At 36.9% G+C, this 20527-nt stretch overlaps 1 protein-coding gene across 2 annotated transcripts in view; it reads right to left on the bottom strand.

Moving 5' to 3' along the window:
- The window catches only part of DOCK4 (dedicator of cytokinesis 4), a 249616-nt gene that overhangs the window by 128916 nt on the left and 100173 nt on the right, over nucleotides 1–20527 (bottom strand). The window contains exons 6-8 of one of the 2 annotated variants that reach the window (XM_061373099.1): nucleotides 19783–19931; nucleotides 18364–18448; nucleotides 16164–16315 (exon numbers count right to left, since the gene is read on the bottom strand). In XM_061373099.1, the coding sequence (XP_061229083.1) occupies nucleotides 16164–16315; nucleotides 18364–18448; nucleotides 19783–19931 (386 nt within the window). Of the gene's footprint in view, nucleotides 1–16163; nucleotides 16316–18363; nucleotides 18449–19782; nucleotides 19932–20527 lie in introns of those variants that run through there. The other variant, XM_061373098.1, reaches the window with a different exon arrangement.

Raw genomic sequence — 20527 nt, 5'->3', positions numbered from 1 at the left:
AGCCTTGAAGAAATTCATTTTTTATGACACTATTATTTTAGATATTTGCACCTTTATATTAAGAGAAAGGTGGCATCACACATTTCTTGAAGAGTTAGGAAGCGCTAATCTTACACCATTTTTTGTGAGCCAAGGAAAGACAATACAGCTTTAAAAGACAGATAGCATACTGGAATCTATCAGCAGGCATGTGCAACTAAAGAAATAACATAGACCAGAAGCTCTCACTAATAGTGGGCTAAGTCTGCCACCAAGGATAAACATTTTGCAGCGCAGCATTATCAGTGCACAGACCTACAGATCCTTTAAGCTGAATTACAGCCTTGATTGTTATCCTAGTCACTGACTGAGGTAACAGCATGGATACAAGCAGATTTGCTGTATCTTTTCCCAAAGATGGAAATTAAACTTGAAGAGAATAGGAGTTATTGGTAAAAGTGAAGAGAAACAGAAACAACAGCATTTAAGAAAATTCCCCTCCTTCCAACAGCACCTGGGCTCCTACAAACTCATCACCATCTGGGGATTTACAAACAGCAAGGCTATTTTTTTGTGCTGACACTAACATGTCTTTTGCTGGTAGCCAGTGTGACTGCAACGTATTGTCAGCAAGACAATCACTAAACCTACTGGTGGTGAATATATCTCTTCGCTACCTAAATCTGTCACAAACACATCACGGTTGGTGCACATACCCCTATTCTAACACTGCATTCTTCTCTGAATGTAACTAATTGTGTAAGCTCCACCAGCTGCAAGACATGTCACCTCTTGCAGTGCTTTCATCACTGGAATCAAAACCAATTATTTCTCCTATTACTTTTCAATATCTACAATACAAACATTAACAAAGTTATTTGTTAATGCAGATGAGACCTGATCAATACAACAGGTTCCTGTTGCTTGGGCTGGTCTGTCTGCTTTAAAAAAGCATCTATCTACACAAGATCAGACCGAAGATCTAAATTAGCTAGCAGCCTTACTCCAACCATCACAAGCAGAAGATACTTGAGAAAGGATCTTCAAACAGTAGATAGATAGGTATATTTGCTTCACTGAATATGGTTACATCATGAAATACAACTGGTTTCTAACATACCTGGCAACAGCCCCTCTGCACTGCTGTTTTGAGAGCATATGACAGATATGATTAAAACCAGGCTCTGTCTCCCCGTAAAATACAAACCCAAACCCTTTCAAAAGCATTTTCTTGTTAGCCTATGCTTGTGCCTTTTTAAAGAAACTTATGCCTACCATAAACCATATTCCTACCATATCTACCTCATTTTATTTATCCACAAATGTAGTATTTTGCTGCAAAGTAACATGCAGCAGCTCTTGTACAACTGCTGAATAGGAAAGTCTAGGCAGTCAGGCCAAAGCAAACAGACTTGCTAAAATGCCAACTCCCAAAAAAATACTTGGAATACTTACCCTGAAGTAAAATGTTATTATCCTTAAATATGAGCCATTCTTGAATTGCAAGAGTGATTTATCAAAAATGTCTCATTAATAACAGCAAACTACACAGCATTACACAAATTCAGGTTAAATAAATGAGTTGTAAAAATGTGGTTTAACCCCACCTGGCAACTAAGCCTGGTGGGTGGATGAGAGAATCAGAAAAGCAGAAGTGAAAAAAATCATTCATTAAGATAAACACAGTTTAACAGGTAAAGTAAAAGCTGTGCATACAAGCAAAGCAAAAGAAGGAATTAATTCGCCACTTCCCATCAGCAGGCAGGTGTTCAGCCATCTCCAGGACAGCAGGGCTCCATCACATGTACCAGTTAACTTGGGGAGAGAAATGCTACCACCCTGAGCAGCTCCCTTTCCTTTTTCCCCTAGCTTTATATGCTGAGAATAACGTCATAAGACACAGAACATCCCTTTGGTCAGTTGAAGTCAGCTGTCCTGGTTGTGTCCCCTCCCAACTTTCACACCCCCGGCCTGCTCGCTGTTGGGGTGGTGCGAGAGGCAGGAAAGGCCTTGACACTGTGAAAGCACTGCTCAGCAGTAATTAAAACATCCCAGTGCTATCAACACTGATTTCAGCACTAATCAAATCCATAGCCCCCTACTAAGCAGCTATGAAGAAAATTAACACTATCCCAGCCAAAACCAGCACAAAAAGGAGTATTATTAAAGAATCTAGAAACTTTTAAAGCTGGACAAACCCTTTTGGTCATCTGGCATTGAAGAGCAATATAAATCTGTAGAAAAGACATTTACTACTACAGAAACTACCACAAGGCCAAAACATTTGTCAGAGAGGTGCAGCTGTGTCAAACCTTCCTTTCATGCACATTCTTCCCACTACATAAATCATGTCTGCTTATACTGTTGCTGTTAATGAGTATGTAAAACTGAGCTACTAAAAATTGTGAGGGATAAATAAAATATTTTTGCTATTGTTATCTGAAAGCTATATAAATAAATATTAATACGTACAAAGGAGAGAGCATATAGATCTCATTGTTCACACTATGCTCCTGTGAAGAGTTTCTAAACCCAGAACAGTTTTCAAGTCAAAACCAGATTCAGGAAAAGAGGAAAAAACCCAACAAACCAATTCCTCAAACTGTAAGGTAAGCAGCCTGAATGCTCATGGGGTACCTAAAGAGGCTCCAGTTCCAACATCTGATTACTGTATGTTGAGTACTTTATGAGTCAGGCTATTAGTTACAGTGAGTGTATCATTTACTCTACTTTTGGAGCTGGTTTGCTTTGTAAACAACAAATTACAATGTAATTAATAGGGCACGCTGACTGGGCCAGCACTTTAGTGGTCTCTGATATGGAGGAACGCTGCAGCAGACAGGTGGAGTCAGTATTCTCAAGCAAAAAGTATTACTCACTTGAGGCACGTCCTTCACATTTCCAGTCTGACTGGGACCAAGAAACAACTTTTTAGCTAATCTCCTCTGACTATACCTACTCCTGATTTTTTTCTCATCCAGGATCCAAGCAGAGGAAAAGCCCTAATTTTTACTACTTCACTACCCCTGCCAAGAAAAGGCTGACTGACTATGTATGTCCTGACGATATTCCTGCACATAGGAATTTTTTTGCTCACAATGAATCACAGGAAAAAATTAGACACATTTTCTGAAAGCGTGCTCTTGAAGTTCCTGGAGCTTCAGGCTTCTCTTTTAAGCTGCTTTTTATAACCTGGTATTTACCTCCAGTTACAATCACACCAAATCCATTTTTGTTCACAAGGCAATCTACCATTTGTCTTAAACAAAGGCAATAACAAAATAATTAAGCCTGCTTATATACTGAATGTATGTATCTCAATATAAAGGATAATTTCTTTTTTAAATTGGCAACCACATTCATAAATAAATATACTAAATCACCTATCTAAAGAGGTATTTTTATTCCAAATGCATAAAGGATTGTTAATAGACCACTGGTTGGTCTCTTGCCCAGGTGACCTTTATGTTTCCTTCTAGGTCTTTCAACCCTCCTGCTAAAATCAGGATTATCTCCTCAATGAGCACGAAGTAAATAAAATCAGGCTGCTTTTGATTTAGCTTGTTTCTGAGGAGACACCTAACAGGGTAATAAGTGATTAAACTACAATGGAGGAGTCTTAAAGGAGTCTGCTATCCAGGGCAACCAAGATGTTTCATCTCTCCTGAATCTATAAGGTATATATATGCATTGATTTCATATAATTCACTGTAGCACAGTTTTAATACTTTGCAAGAGGAAACATTTTTGTGCATGTTGCACAAGAAATTGAAAATAACACTGAGCTACCCTATGCTGTGGTCCCATAAAAGCACAGATTATGTTTTTGTGAAAATACTATATAGGAAAAGTAGCCCTGAGCTACTTTACTGCTGCTGATTCCCACAGGTTGCTCTATCAGAAACCCTGCTAGCTCCTTTAACTCAACTCCATGCCTTCTCAGGATCCCAGGCTACTTCAACACAAAAAGCATCCACAGATAATGAGGAGGTATCTGAATAATAATTTCCAAGGAACAGTATTAATGAAGTGAGGGTTATACACATTACAATATAATATTTTAAGGGGAAAAGGGAGAGTAGCCTATCACCTAATGATAGATTAAAAATTATAAGAAGCGCCTAGACTGATTGCAGCATATGATATAGAACTGTAATGAGCACATTACGCTTTTTCTTTACAAAAATTCTGTTACAGAAAAACTAACACAAGGTCCAGTCTGATCTCTGCCCCTCTACTGAGTATTCACTCCTCCACAGAAATTCTGTGCTATTGGGATCAGGTAACCTAGCCTGAGATATAGGTAAAATATCCTTAAACAACTAGAAAAAACTACACACTTACTTGCCCACAGTGATATTAATTCTCATAGATAACCCTCTCTTTAAGCAGGGTTATTTATTAATAAAGCCTCTGAATTCCATGACATTCAGAAACACAGAACTGAAACATTGAACAATCAGCTACTGTACACATAGGAGCAGAAAATTTGAGTATCAACTAATATGAATGCATCTATGCACATATATAAAAATTCTTTCTACCTCTCTCTCCAGCTTTTACATTTGAAATACATTGCACCATCTACAATTATTTCCAAATCTGATTTTAAAGTGCCCCTACCTGGAGTACTGAGTACCATTATGGGCTGCCCAGTACAAGAGAGACATGGACATATTGGAGAGAATCCAAGAAGGGCCAGGGAGATGATTAATGGACTGGAGAGAAAAGCTGAGAGAGCTGGGACAATTATCCTGGAGAAGACTTATGGGTGATCTTATTAATATATATAAATTGCTGAAGGGAGGGTACAGAAAGGACAGAAGCAGGCTCTTTTCAATGATGTTCAGTAACAAGAGGCAATGGACACAAACTGAAATACAGGAGGTTCCCTCTGAGCATCAGGAAATAATTTCTTTGCTGAAGGCACAGGTTGTCCAGGGAGGTTCTGAGTCTGCATCCTTGGAGATATTTAAAAGCATTCTGGATATTGTCCTAGCAACTCTAGTGGCCTTAGATCAGATGACTTTTGGAGTTTGCTTTAAACATCAACTGTGATTTTCTCATTGCATGAAAGTACCACATCAAGGCAGCACAGGTAATCAAGATGGGTCCTTTGGGTCTTCATAGAAATTAATTTAATTTTTTGTTCTTTACACATTTCTTTCCATCTTCTACCTCTGTAAGTTAATAACAGTCAAGCTTCAACACATTAACGGTTCTCTTTACTTGCCCTGAAGTTCCAAATGACTGTAATTAATAAACTGTCCCTCACAACATGTGACATATTCTTCATTAGCCAGAGGATGATTAGTCATACAGGATTCTTCTCCCATACTTTTTCAATAACTTCTGTAGCCTTGCACTGAGTACACACCCTACAGCTCCACAAATATATTCTCCACCTCCTTTGTAGTCCAGTGTTCAACACTAAAAGTAACAAAGAATTAACCTATTCAAGTCTCCTGCATTTAGAGTGCTGATGTCTGCAGCACTGATCCCAAGTGAACTAGATAATGAAAGTCAAGTGAAACCCACTTAAAAACTTAAAGTAATATTGAACCTTTGAGCTCCTGCTCAAGAGAGGCCACAGGGACATCTTTGAAGATAGACATCTTGGGTTCTCAGTAGCAAGCCTTGTGGGAAATGGAAATGTACTATCAGCTTGACTCAAGAGGTATCCAAATCCTTCCCTGCTGTTGTTTTGACTATTAAAAATTAACAGCAGTCAGTTGTGCAAACTTTAGTTACAGAGATGATTTACAGAGATGATTAAAAGTTGGATTCATTGAGCTATACTAAAACAGAGCAGATCTTAGGTTTGAAGATGCTGATGGACTTCGCAAAAAATGTCTTTAAACACTCTCTTACTGCACCAGAATCCATTAAGATTTTCATAGAATAAGGTGGAAAGGGCGTGTTCTTTTTCTTAAGGGGAGAAAAACCGATATTATGGGGGTTTTGTAGAGTTTGGGGGGCTTTTTTTTCAGGGGGGGTGGGTTTGCTTTTTTGGGGGCTTTGGGGGTTTCTTTTAGTTTCTTGTTTTGTTTTGTAGGGTTTTTTTTAAGAAAAAAGAAAAATTAGAACACAAAGTATAAAATATTTTGATCAATAAAACGTGGATTTCAGATTTGGGCAAGTGATTTAATTGATTTAAAGTAATAGCACAACAGAAAGAAGAAAGGCACAAAAAGATGGATGATGTGTATGAATGTCACTATAAAGGTGAGGTTGAGAGTAAAGCAAATGAAAGATAATATTAGTCTTTGACATGGTCTGGAATTTACACAATCTTTAAGCATATAATCAAAAGAATAGAAAATGCAGTTTGCTTCTGTTGGCCTTGGATAAACAGTCTATTCCTCTTTGTGCTGCTTAAGAATCCGTACTTATTTGAGGGCAATACAATAGTTACAAACAAGGGTGTTCAAGGTGATAGGAAAAGGATTAGCAATGCCAACCTGTCTCTGCTCCTCACAGAGATGGGGCCAGAGGCATCAATCATTTCTGATAATACATTCATATCATATTGACACAGACACAAAGTGTGTATCAATAAAAAAATCTTACCGCACTCCATCTTTCTCAAGTGCTGCCTTGAAATTGTCCAATTAATAGCAGTGCTATTTGAAAAAATTAAAACAGGAAGAAAATGGTGTAAAGAGATACTGCTAGACAAGAACTGTTTGTCACATTGCAGGTTAGAGAAAAATAATTTCTACAGCAGTATGCTGACATATCTCAGAGAGCAAACTATAAGAAATGTGAAGGTCAGCAAAGCAACTGGGGCTCTGGGCAGGAGACGATGCAGCATTCTTATGCATGCTCATCAATGCCAAGAACAGGGTCTGCAGACTGAATTGAAGAAGTGCAAGCAGCAGGCTTATTACCATACATTCCCCTTTTCATAGTACACTGCCCAGTGTTGCTGGTACTTTAAAAGAAAACAACAGGTAAGGTCTCTGCATGGCAATATGCTACAGATATAAACAGTCTTAGTGTATCTACACTGGAAAGGTAGGCATTTCAGAGGATATTGGGATGTTAGATTTTTTGAACAGGGTCACCTGGTAAATGTTTTCTTTGGGGTTTTGGTTTCTTGTTTTGTTTTTTTATGAAAGCAGAATATTCTTGTGGCAAGAAATAAAGTTACCGGAGTCTCAGTGAATAATGAACACTGTCTGGAAAACAGCTAAGATACTTCTTTGTCCCTTGTAACTCATTAAACTGATTCTATTAAAAGCTGATGTGGGATCTTTCCAGGATCTGATTAAAAAAAAAAAAAAAAAAAAAAAAAGAAAGAAAAATCAATATAGTTTTGATTAAAGGATTGGTGTTTAGAGCTCCAGTATAAATGGGCCCCCTGGCTACACTAAGATCATCACTGCTGCCACAAACTGTTGAACTGGGTAAATGAGTATACGTGAGAGAAAAGCACATACTATCATCAGATGTCTTTTATTTCTATAAAGATCTGCCACTACAAAACTAATAACTGTAATATATTGAAGTATGCACTACTGGCTCTATAAGTGTGATTTAACTGCAGGAAGACATGTTCATTCAACAGAACAACCAATCATCACTATACTCTACCCTAAATGCTGGGAATCTAAGCATCTTCATATTCCAACATTATAGAACAGAAGTTACTAATAATTTCTTAGAAACAGAAAAAAAACTCAAAAACTTCACAAATCTCATAAATGAGCTCTCATTGCAATAGAATTATAAAGCAGTATCACTGCATTCTGATGAAAAGTTGAAAACACATTTTCAGTCTTCCTCTGGGGCTCTAACGATGTGTTCTGCTTTACCTAACACACCTAGTTTACACTTTACACTAACGCTTACACTTTAGTCTCCTTTACACTTAGTTATTTTTATGTAATTGCATCTCATATTCAATCAATTTCATTCATATGTCTGTAATCCCTTTCAAATTGGAAACTGTTATTGTTATGTAGTTGTAATGGCTAAAAAATCCATTCTCTCCCAAAGTAAAATATTACATAAGCGCAGCTGAGTTACTTCATGTTTTACAAGAATTTCTCACATTCTAACCATGATCCTGTAATACCTATCTCACATACACTACTTTACAATCTACGTGACCAGGTTAGTTTGAAGCACTTGTTTGGTTTTGAAGAAAATCTGATTGCCTCCACACTTTGGTTCACAACCCAGAGCAGTTTAAGCTAGTGAACTGGACTTCTGCAGAAAACTAAACTGGAACATATGCTTTTGACACTCAGTCCACACCACAACAGAGTTAGTCCAAAGTAAAACACTGAAAGCATTTACATATATTTATCATAGAATCATAAAATGGTTCAGGTTGGAAGGGAGCTTAAAGACTGTCCATTCCCCTGCCATGGACAGAGATACTTTTCACTAGATCAGGTTGCTGAAAGCCTCATTATTGGGCTTAGTATGAACTGTTGCCCTACAGATCTGCTCCTACTGGCTGGCACTACTTGCTGAAATAGACAGAAGTCTTAGACTTTCCAACTCTTCATCTACTTATAACAAAATTAGTTGATATAAAAACAGTCCTTCAAAACCCAGTACTAAATTGATAAGTCCTTCTGATTTTGCTTTTGTCCAACATTTGTTGAACATGCCAGATTCAAAGAGCAGATTTCATAAAAGCATTTCTTAACAACACTATCATCTGGACTCTCAATAGATCTAGATAGTGTTTGAGGTTATATACTTTAGAAACAGACTAAGATGCTGTGCAACCCTAACTAAAAGCTCAGCAACAGCCAGGAAAATAGGACTGAACTGAAAGACAGAAAAAAATCTCAAGAGGAGATGTGGTCATGGACCTCTCCCATTTTCCAAATACAGTAACATTACAGTTGTGTATTTCTGAGAATTTTGCCTTAAGATTCTAATATTGCAATCAGTTCTACAAAGGAAAGTGTCCTTAAGATAGCTTTTTACAGTCTTAAAGAACAAAGAAACTGGAAAATACACAAACAGAGCTTGTGACCGTAACAAAGAATGTAAGTTCAGAAAATGTAAGAGCACACAAACCAAAGAACTATGGCTGTACCATGTTAAAGCTGTATAATTCACAAACTCACTCTGTCCTAATCAGGGGCTGTTACCATTTTAAGACAAACTGCAAAGCAGAAATAAGGGAAGGCAAATGGAACAAGATACAACAACATACCAGGGAAAACTCTAGTAATTATCAAGGGCTGACTACAGCTGTTTATTGTTAATCTAAGTGACAGAAAAAATTATTCCTAATAGCTACTTTAGCTAGAAAATATGGAGATATACATATGCATACATAGTCAAGTGAAATTAGTATGCACCAATTAAGTAGAAACTGAATGACTTCCAACCATAGTCTTAATGCATCAAGTGCATAAGCATGTCATCACTCAAATTTAAATACTTGACTTAAATACTGACAGTTTTCCTGCTTCTATACAGAAAGTAGAATATTCATGTCCAAAAAAAAAAGCCTTTTGAAGTATGAAGACACACATTAAACAATTATATAAATATAGAGAGTCTGCAAAGTAATATTTATTATTGTTGTTTATTAATAATAATAAAGTTATCAATAAACCTGTATTTTATTTTTATACCTACCTGAATACAACAGAACTGATGTTATTGTGGATGCCAAGACAATAAGGAACAGTTATTTTTAATAGCAATTTCCAGCAACAACAACAACAAAAACCTGGAGAAAAGTACAATCCCATGCTGTAACAAATGGCAAAGTGAGACAAACTAGACTTGACAGCAAAAAACCCTGCTGCCCAAAGTGGGTGCTGATCACACTAAGGTGCAAGTGATGCATCACAGCTGCTACCCATCTAGAGAAATCTTTAGTTAGGAAGTCTGAAGGTCAAAAAGAACCCGAAGCATTACACTGACTTTTCTGCCATTATCCGACATAAGATTTCTTCTCTGGGCAAATCAATAACACATTTCAACATCACAGTTCCTCCCATCTCACCGGAAAAACATATTATTATAATATTCTTAGTACACACTGGGAAAAATGATGAGCATTTATCCATGCTTTTAAGATGAAAAAATATTTAATTGAGAATAATTTAGTTATAAATTTACCTAATTTTTCTTTTATTCAAATCACTAAAGGCCTACTAAGACACATTATCAAAACTACAATAATGGCTTAATGGCTCTAATTTCCATCTCTTACTTATTTTAAAAGGTACTATCCTAGAAATGCACTGGTAGGTCACATATGACAGCATCAATTTGTATGTTAATTTAGAAAAATATTCCTTGAACATGTGCATTGCCTACCACAACATAATAACAAGAGACACACAGACCATGCTTTGTTTTACTGAAGCAACATTTGTACCTACCCCTATCACTTATTTTTGAACCATCTACTCTAAATCCTTCACAAACATTTTAAGAGCAAATTCAGAGTGATTCACCTTAAGGATTCCACTCTGAGGAGCTAATGTCAAGAAGCCAGATAGCTAATATTGAATATCTGTATCCTTCATGAATTCAGCACCAACTTTTTCTGAACTTGAAGGCTTGAACTTTATTGGGATCTAATAGAACAGAACAGAAAACAAAAAAAAGAAATAGGATAAATACAGGTCAAAATTACTTCAGGGCAAGCTAAGCAGCTCTTCAGTCAATATAGTCTATGGATTCTAAAGAGCTATTCAACGTGCCCTAAAGAGGATGCAGACATTTCATCAGCTGAATTGCTTTCCTGGTTTCACTGACTGTAACTAAGTCTCTTGCAGATTGCAACAGGAACCTAGACATGCAATTCACACAAAGATCTTAAGTTTACATGCCTTTGGAGCTGGATCAAACCCTAACATCCAGTTATTCATCAACCTTCTAAAATAAAACAAAAAGAAAAGCAAAGCATTGGCCTATGTCTTAATCTTAGCATCTTACTTGTGACTACAGAAAGATTCCTTCACCTACTCAGATTCCACAGCCTGACAGCATGTTGCCCCCACCTCGAAGACATACTTGCATGTTCTTTCAGGACCAATTCTTTTCTAATGAAGCACAACTAATCAGAGAAACAAAAGGTGACAAAGAAGAGCAAATGCCAAATGCTAAATTTCAATACAAAGCATGCGGTGACCAGATTTTCTTTCTTAATTTATTTATTTACACAAAGAGGAACAAGAGTGTAGCAAGAACAGATTTATATTAATAAGTTGGAGCTTTCTTCAGGAAAACAAAGACCCATGCTCAGTTTCTTGCTCTGGCTTTGAATATCTACATTTTTGTTTCCTATCTGCCAGGGGTCTGGACTGTCTTTAAGCTACAGCAATCAACATTAAGATTGTATAAAGTGTAAAGGAAATTGCAATTATTACTATTCTCCTTTTTCTCCCCTGGTTGTCTTCACAAACAGTGGCTAATATAGTATCATGTTGGAATCCAGCCCTGCTGAGAATACTTAATGAATTAGTTCCTGTGACAAAACACATGGGTCACAAGAATTATAGACAAGCTGTGTGCTGACATTCAGGATCATAGTCTTCAATCTGATACCTAGATTTCTTTGTACCTTAAACATCTATATTCTTTTAATCTGTTCTTAGCATGTAATGGTATTATATTTTTTTGTTAGACACACGACTGTAGTCCCAACTAAGTCAAATGCAAGAACTGGTATCACACTGTGCTTTCTTTTTTTGCTTGGTTTGTCTCAGTTGCTATGGCATGCTTTTTTCAGAGAGAATATACAATGGTAGCAACAACACCACAAAGTTTCACTGCCTTCATTGTTCAATGCCTGCATTCTGAGTCTGATCAGTTCTTAATGTTGCCTGAGAAAACTTGAACTCTACAAGTGGCCTAAGGTCAACCTTGTTCTTGCACTTTAATATAAAGCTCAGCTGCTAAATTATAACCTTCCCTAGGTTACCAAGAACTTTCTTTTTCCCTTGTTTTTCAAAGCACAGACTTTTCCACATGATAACACGCTACCCATATTCTTAATAACTCAGATATTTTCAAAATAGAGAACAATCAAACCCTTACAAACTATATAACACTACAGCTGAACAGAAATATCAATACCTGCAAATTTGCCAAGTCACTCTCACAAAATCAAATTCATTTATGCCCGTCAGTAAAAATTATGTCCTTTTATCACTGTTGTATAAATACTCAAAACTGAATGAAAGAGGGATTTATACTAACACATTAAAAATAATCTCACTCAGGAAAATGTCACAAAATGTCATTCACATGCTATCATTCCTTGCAGGGCAGTACCATGAAGAAGCCAGGTGAGCTTGAGCTCAAACATGCTATATTTCTTTCTTAATGTTGCTGACTGATTTGATTTAGAGCATCCTACCCACAGGCTATTTCTTCTTGCACTAGCCTGGAGCTGGACTAGAAATAAAGTTGCTATACTCAAACTTCCTAAAGCTTTACTATTCTTTTTTGTAGATACTTGCCCCATCCAGTACCTACAATTGCAATTCACTTTAATCATGACACTTGAACAAATATTTCAAACAGCTGAATCTATGAAACAGGCAATAATAAAATAAATTAACAAAAAAGCTGTGGAGAAAGATATATAACCAATATAAAAAAATTAATCTGATAATTTGCTTCTAGTCCTTCAATAATCTTTTAAAACTGCTATTTCAATTGCATAAACCTGAGATTACAAAAAATGAAACAAGATATATAGAGAAATCTCACATATGCAGGTCCACCTGATAAGAAGCTAAGTTAGTCTGAAGAAAAATATTTGAAGTTCCATCATTAAAATCTCAATTCTGCTATTATCACTCTCTCCAAATGAACTCTTTATTTAAGAGGCTATGGAGATCACTTGCTTTATGTCAATTTATATCAGTTGGACAATGACTATTATATTATAATCCACAAAGTCACCTGTGAGCTTGTACTTAACATTATGCATTCAAATGGTCTTACTAAAAGAAGCAGGATTACCCACCTGAGGAAAGCTTGGTCCAAAAATAGTGTTTGGCAGACTGAAACTTGTGGTAAAAAGCAACAAAGTTCAAAGAAACAAAAACCCCAAAAATTCTAATACCATAAGTATTGATTTGAAGAAATATATTTTAAGTCATGTGCATTCATATACTGCTATTCTTAAGCCAATTTCCTGTTTCAGTAAAGAAATTATCACGTATAGTTCCTTAAATTTATTTCTGCTATTTTCAAGTTTCATCTATTCTTTTCATTGCATTTTTCTACTGGACCACAAGACAATGACTTAGGAAACCAATGGACAACTGAGACAGGTTGAGACAGGCCTTAAGGTGTTGCTACATACAGCTTTTGACCTGCACTTTCAACAGAAATGAGTAAAACAGTGCACATCCAGGCTCCAGAACTCTATTATTGACAGCAGGCTTAGGTATCATTATAGGGTGTGAACTGCAATGGGTGGGGAGCACAGACGCTGTCTCTTCTCATACATCATCTTTCTGAGGGAGGCTTTTCATTTCACGTGTGCAATTTGTACTGAATAAAAATTCCTCATAGCTTACTGTTGTGCACCAAGACCAGCTAACTTTAGTTTAGCTCTGTGATAACCTGGTTATACCACTTCCAGGTCTAGCCCAGAAAGACCATATAAATATCCAGCTTGGACACCTCTGCATTCCAATGTTCATTCTGTGATATGGATATACAGTGCATCTAATTTGCTTTTGTGAAAATTCTTTTGGTTTCAGCTTTTTCAACATGTTGAAAAATATCCATTTGTTTCTTGGGCGGGTTTTTTGTTGTGGTTTTATTGTTTTGGGGGTGTATGTATGTTTGTTTTGCAGATAGTTCTAAACCACCGTCACAGAGTTCATCTCACTCCCCCCATGCCCTAGAAGACAGTTTGGATTCATGGTAACCCATTTCTTCAAGGTTTGCCAGTAACAGGATGAGGAAGTTCACATATAATACACTGGAGTCAGGAAACAATAACTAAAGGACAGATCATAGCAAGCATCTGACAAACAGCTCTAGAATTTCTGCTTTCATGTGAACATGAAATCCAATCCATTTGCTTTCCTATCACCACTACTGTCAAACTTGTTTTCAGCAATCTATAACGTCCAATTGTTTTCTATCAAAGAAGGTCTCTCCAAAATCCACCACTTGCTGTGGCATTTACTGGAATGAACACAAAAGATGTGCCCTGATGCACACTGAAGTCTCAGTAACGACAGGAAACTGCAATTTAGGGACTAACGTCCAAAGTGCAGGCCAGAATGAAGTATCAGTATTTAGCAGCTAACACTGTAGCAATAGTTGCAAATACATGATCTCATTAACAATAAAAATCATTTTACTCAATATAATGTTCAAAGCACTCATTAGGTATCTTGGCCAACTACAAAGCACAAACACAATTTTGTCAAATTCAGCCCAAATTCCACACAGTTCCCCAAATTCGTACTGCTGTAAGATAACAAGTCATGGCTTTGTACACATTTTGAGTAACAGCTTTTACCATATTAACAGGCTGAAAGAAACTGATATTTCTTTCCATGTACTTGTGAGCTGTCTCACCTAAAGTGGGTTTTTTCTGTTGTTTTGAAGTCAAGTCTTTCATTTCTCTAGTGACCAGTCTTAAATCAGATAGTGTTTGCTGCTTCCAAAATATGTTCCTTCTATTGTGAAGAGAGCAGAGAAGAATACAGTGGCCAACCAGCAGCAAATTATGAATGGGAGCCTTCTGACCAGAAGGTGATCTCCCATTGCATTGACTTTACATGGAAAGGTTTTGGTAGCAGGAGGGCTACAGGGCGGATTCTGTGAGAAGTTGCCAGAAGCTTCCCACGTGTCCCACAGAGCCAATGCAGCCAGCTCCAAAATGGACTAAACCTAGCAGTGACGGGGTAGTGCCTCTGGGATAACAGCGGGGGGGAGGAAGGAAATCTGCACAGCAGCAGTCAGAAGAGAGGGGTGACAATATGTGAGAGAAGGGGAAGAGTGTGAGGAGTCTTCTCCTATGGAGAAAGGAGGAGCAGAGACAACGTTTGATGAACCGACCACAACCCCTATTTCCCATCACCTTGTGCTACTCAGGGGAGGAGGCAGAGAAAACTGTGAATGAAGTTAAGCCTGGGAAGAAGGGGAGGGAAGGTGCTTTTAAGATTTGTTTTTATTTCTCATTATCCTACTCTGATTTGATTGGTAATAAATTAAATTAATTTTCTCCCAAATCAAGTCTGTTTTGCCAATGACAGTAATTGCTGAGCGATCTCTCCCTGCCTTTATCTTGACCTATGACCCTTTTGTTACATTTCCTCTTCCCTGTCCAGCTGAGGACGGGAGTGATACAGTGGCTCTGGTGGCCAGACGGGGTCAACCCACCACACCCATCACCATTGCACAAGCATTTAATAGTTCAATCTTCCTGGCATATTCTTCAAACAGTATTTAATAGGGTCTTGAGCTAACTCTGCTCTTCTCCTGTGTTCGTACTTATTAAGTTCATAGTGGTTCTGCTACTGTTCACTCCCCTGTTCTGTCTCTTGGCCAGAAATAACTGGAAATAGAAATACCTACTGAATATTTAAAAATTCAAAGGTTTTCAGGGCTCTCACAGAATTTAAGATCCAGCACAAACAGAAAATGAATGGTTCCGAGATCAGCTCCCAGATGAAAAAGGAGGTCAAACCAACCCTAAGTGGATGTGAAATTGGGTTTGATTGTTTCACTGAAGAGGGAGACCTCCTCATTGAAGTATAAGCTCCTTTCATAAAAAGACTCTTAATTCACTGACTAAGGGCAGCCCTCCAGTCTCCTGTACCTAGGAGAATTAATCTCATAAATATTACAGAGCAAGAAACAGTTCTACGTTTTGAATGTGCACTGATTAGGAGAGAGGAAAATAGAGGTACTGAAAAATGACCTTTAGGTCACAGAACTAACATTCACTCCGGGTGCTTACATATGTATATGTTCCCACACTAGCAAAACCAACTGAAAATGGAAATTGGTAAAACAGACAGATATACATACATTATTTAAACCAAAAATGATACTGCAAACTATTAAAATTTGAAAGTGAATTTTAAAATTAAGGAAAAAAATTATCTTCTGCTTTCTTCTAAAAGTGAATTCTATTACCTGGATCAAAACAGACACTATATAATGACAAAACTTATGTAAAATCAGTATTCCAGTGAAAAAGCATGTGGTACCTGATAGGCCGATTTTCTTTACTGTCAAAGAGTGAGAAGATTACTTCCAGTTCCTCTCCCAGATTGGAGCACATCAGACTCTTCATTTGAACAAAGAGATGGTGGCTGCTAGCTTGCACTGGTGTGTCTTTTTTTCGATGACGATGTTCCATCTAAAAGTACCCCGAACACAGCAGCCAGTTTGAATTAAGTCAAAATCTCAGAACAAAAAGACATAAAAACTGTAATACTGAACTACTTTCTTAATCACTATTAACTTGTAATACTTTTACTTTTTTGTTTCTTTTTGTATCTGAGAAGGAGAACATAAGGAAGTGACTTTCCCAGTGTTGCACTGCATCATCGTGTCCAAGAGACAATCAGTAACCTCTAGTAGTTTACCTTTTTACTCCGAAAATTCTAAGCCACTTTAAAGCTTTGTGCTTTAACAACATAGTATTTCACAGCTGGTTTAAATAGTTAATGATCTGATATTCCAGTATCCAAACACACAAAAAATACTTCTGCAGAAGACTAAACACCAGTATTTTAAATAAAAAAGAAAAAAAATAAATAAATAAAATCAGTCCTTGGCAGACTGCTATATTGAAGCTCCTAAATTATCTTGTTTTGACTTCACAGTTTATACTTTCACTATTTTAATCACCCATTAAGAGTATGACAATATTAAATTGAACTATTTCTTTCTTACACTGTACCAAAAATAACTTTGAACAGCACTGTTTCTAAGCTACTTATCTTCAAACTGAAGGTTATCGTGGGCTTTTCCCCCCCTCTTTATTTTTGAAAGTGCACTCCATGAGTTCCATTCCTAGCTTCCTCAGTTATTCTTCTTTTCTATGTTTCTTCTTATGATTAATGGCTCCTCACTGTATTTCATCTAGTGCTTCAACAGGATTCCATACGGTTACATATGGCTTTGAAACTGCCCAGAGATATACTGATTCCAGCATTAAGAAATTACTGTTAGGCTTGACAAGTTATCAACACAAGTAGTTAAAAATTGTAAAGAATATAATTTCAGCTCCATACAAAATTACAGCATTATATTTTTGCTTTATTCTATATTTAAATATAAAATGTACAAATAAAATTTAGTTAGCCTGAAACAACTAAGGCTCAGAACAGCTGCAGTACTTAAATAAGAGCCAAAGCCCACATAAACGAATTGGTAAGTTTTCTTAGACCTCACTGGAGATTAAATCAGAATAAGAGATATCAGTGCTGGTTTTAGTAAATGAAGATGGGCTTTTATACCCAAAGGAGATCTTTCTATGCAGTTTAACTGCTATTTACATTAATATATTAGAAAAGACCAAGAGCCCAGTATGATTAATTGTGACAATACTTGTACCATGAGTATAAGATTATATTTCCATAAGTCTTATATCTAACAGGACTCATGGGCAAAGTAAAACTCTAATGAAGAAGAGTCTCATAAGCTTTTATTGATGATTAAATTCACGTTAACAGTCATAATTTTAATGATAACTCAGAACACAAAACTTTTAACAAATAACATAAAATCAGCACGTGTGTACACACAGATTTGGTATCATAGAATCAGCTAGCTTGGAAAAGACTTTTAAGATCATCAAGTCCAACCTTTACAACAGGACCAAGTCCAACACTAAACCATGTCACTCAGGGCATTATCCAATCTTTCTCCTTTTTTTTTTTTTTAACACTTCCAGGGACAGTGATTTTGCCACTTCCCTGGCCAGCCTGTTCCAGTGCCTGAGCATCCTTTTGGTGAAGAAATTTTTCCTGATTTCCAATCTAAACCTCCCCCTGGCACAACCTGAGGCCATTTCTGCTTGTCCTGTTGCTTGTAACTTGGGAGAAGAGACCAACCCACACCTCACTACAGCCTCCTTTCAAATAGTCCTAGAAAGCCATAAGGTCCACCCTAAGCCTTCTTTTCTCCAGACTAAACAACCCCAGTGCCCTCAGCCGTGCCTCATGAGACTTGCGTTCTAGGACCTTCAACAACTTCATTGCCCTTCTATCAAATCAAAGCACCTCATACAGATACAGATATATGTTCAGAAGTTAACTTCTCATAGTAAAACTCATTGCACTATGAAATACCAGTTTATTTGATTCAAAAAAAGTACTTTTGAGTAAGCAGAAGAAAGCTGCCACCAAAAGAGCAGCATGAAATTTCACAGCAAATGTACTGAGTACTACAATCACATACCAGCCTGTAAAGCTCTGTAATACTGATCTCTTCAGGATCCACCATAGCATACTCTTTTCTTGGAACTAAGTCAAGTCCCAGTTGTCTGTTTGAGAAATGGAATAACAGTAAGTAGTTTCTACATATAAAGGAAACAAATTAACCTGTTTATTCTACTTACATTTAACAGAAACATTCCAACAAACAATATACACGTTAATTGGCACTTTACAGCTGGGTTTGGGTGTTTTGGCTATTCACCATTCACACATGATTCCTCCACTTTCTTCACTTTGTAACATTAGTAGAATATGTTTTTCCAGAATTTTTAAATCTGTTTCACGCCGTGGACAATGTATAATGGATACTGTCCTTTGTACTACTGTGGACATTGCACAATGTGAATTGTACTAGTATTGTCAATTTGAATGACAACAGCAGAAAAGAAGGTAGAAAGAAAATCCAAAACATTAACTTATTTTTAATTCAGAGTGGATGACATCAAAGCTGCCTGACGGTACCCCATGAACACAATAATGAAATGAATTTGAATCATTAGGAACAGTACTTATTTTCAGCAGAGCAGCAAGCAATAAAGATTAAGAACACGCATGTGGCAGTCAAGTGGAATTTAGAAAAACATAAGAGATCGGAATGCTTTACAAAAATATATTTTTAAAGAATAGGAACTGAGCACTTCCAAAACCATCACAATTCCATTCTGTTGGCACAAGATTCTAAGCAGCAGTTAACCACAGTTCTTCCACAGTGGTAGGTATTTAGACTTTCAGATAGCAGTAGTTGCAGAACCCCCTGAAATTCAGTTCATTCTATTACTGAATAGTGCAGCATTTAGTCAGAGTTTAGCTGAAAAAAAATTAAATATATAGGCTAAGGAAGAGACTTTGGAAACAGCTCCTAAATGCCAAAAGTTATTTTAACCTTTTTCTTGACTTCTTTTTTTTAAATAAGATAATACAGATTTCCTTAGCTCTTATTCACATTCTAATAAAAGAAAGATGTAGATCATAGTAGCAAGATATATGTTAGAGATGCCCAATTAGGAAGCAATGACAGCCAATATCATTTCAGCTAAAACAGCAGAGTTATGCAGACTGCATCACATCGGAATCTGGCCAGGTGTGTTTTAAAAAGATGGAAAAGGATCCTGTAGATATTCCAATGCAATTATCTTGTAGACAGTACCACTGCTATGTAAAATAACTTGAGGAAAAAAGGCAAAATAAACTGGCAAGTCAGTTTTCTCTGTTAAAACACAGTGGGCAGAAAAACAGTGAAGGAGAAAGTCCATTTAAAAATACCCGCAAAGTAACACACCTCTCAGAAACTTGCTCCTTCTTTCAACATTCTACAACGAGCCTAAAGTTGTGGCATTATAATTAGATTACGCTATTTTCATTTATTACTACATTTACTCACTCATTGCCCCAATCCAGACGAGCAGTGATATGTCGCTTGACATCCTTCATTCGGTCATGGGTGAGATGGCCAACAAGGACCTGCCTCCGCAGGTCTAGGATTTCATTCATTATGTGCCACAGTCGGTGAAAGAGATCCCCCTCATTCCTCTGTGAGATAAAAATATAATTGCCTTTACCTTACCTGTATAAGCTGACAATCCTAACGAATACAGATATGGAGGAGAAATGAAGAAAACTCACTACTAATACACCTACTTCGACTTTTTTCTCCCCATCATACTGTGACTGTTTCACCTGCATGTGTTTGTGTGTGTAAAATCGTTTCAGAGCTTACCTTAGACCCTGTCTTTGCACCACACTCATTGCAAAATTTCATACCAAGCCCTTACGCCTCATGTTAACAGAGTCTCACTTATGAGATAGGTATGACAAAAATGCAATAAAAATTTTTCATCCTGCAGCACTTTTTTATTCCAAGAGTATGTTCATTCTGTGCTTCTGTCTCATCCAAACTGAACATGTGCTCACGTAATTCAAGATTAGTTGAACTCAAATACATAAGGAGATGAAAAGGCAATAGTTCTAGCATTCAAACTCTGAAACACAGGTGTTAATGTTCTTTCAACTTTTTATTGTATGTATCTAACTGTACACACTATTAACCGTAATAAATAGTATATATAGACAGAATCTTGTTCAGACAGCTCTTCATCTAACTGTGAAGTAGGAGTAATTATGTGAAT

This window comes from Neopsephotus bourkii, unplaced genomic scaffold (genome assembly GCF_033783945.1).
Source record: "Neopsephotus bourkii isolate Nb327-2 ecotype Australia unplaced genomic scaffold, CSIRO-AGI_Nbou_v1 NB_1624, whole genome shotgun sequence".
Lineage (NCBI taxonomy): Eukaryota > Metazoa > Chordata > Aves > Psittaciformes > Psittacidae > Neopsephotus > Neopsephotus bourkii.
Note: the sequence above shows the minus strand (reverse complement) of the source record. Positions and strands in the feature narration are given on the sequence as shown.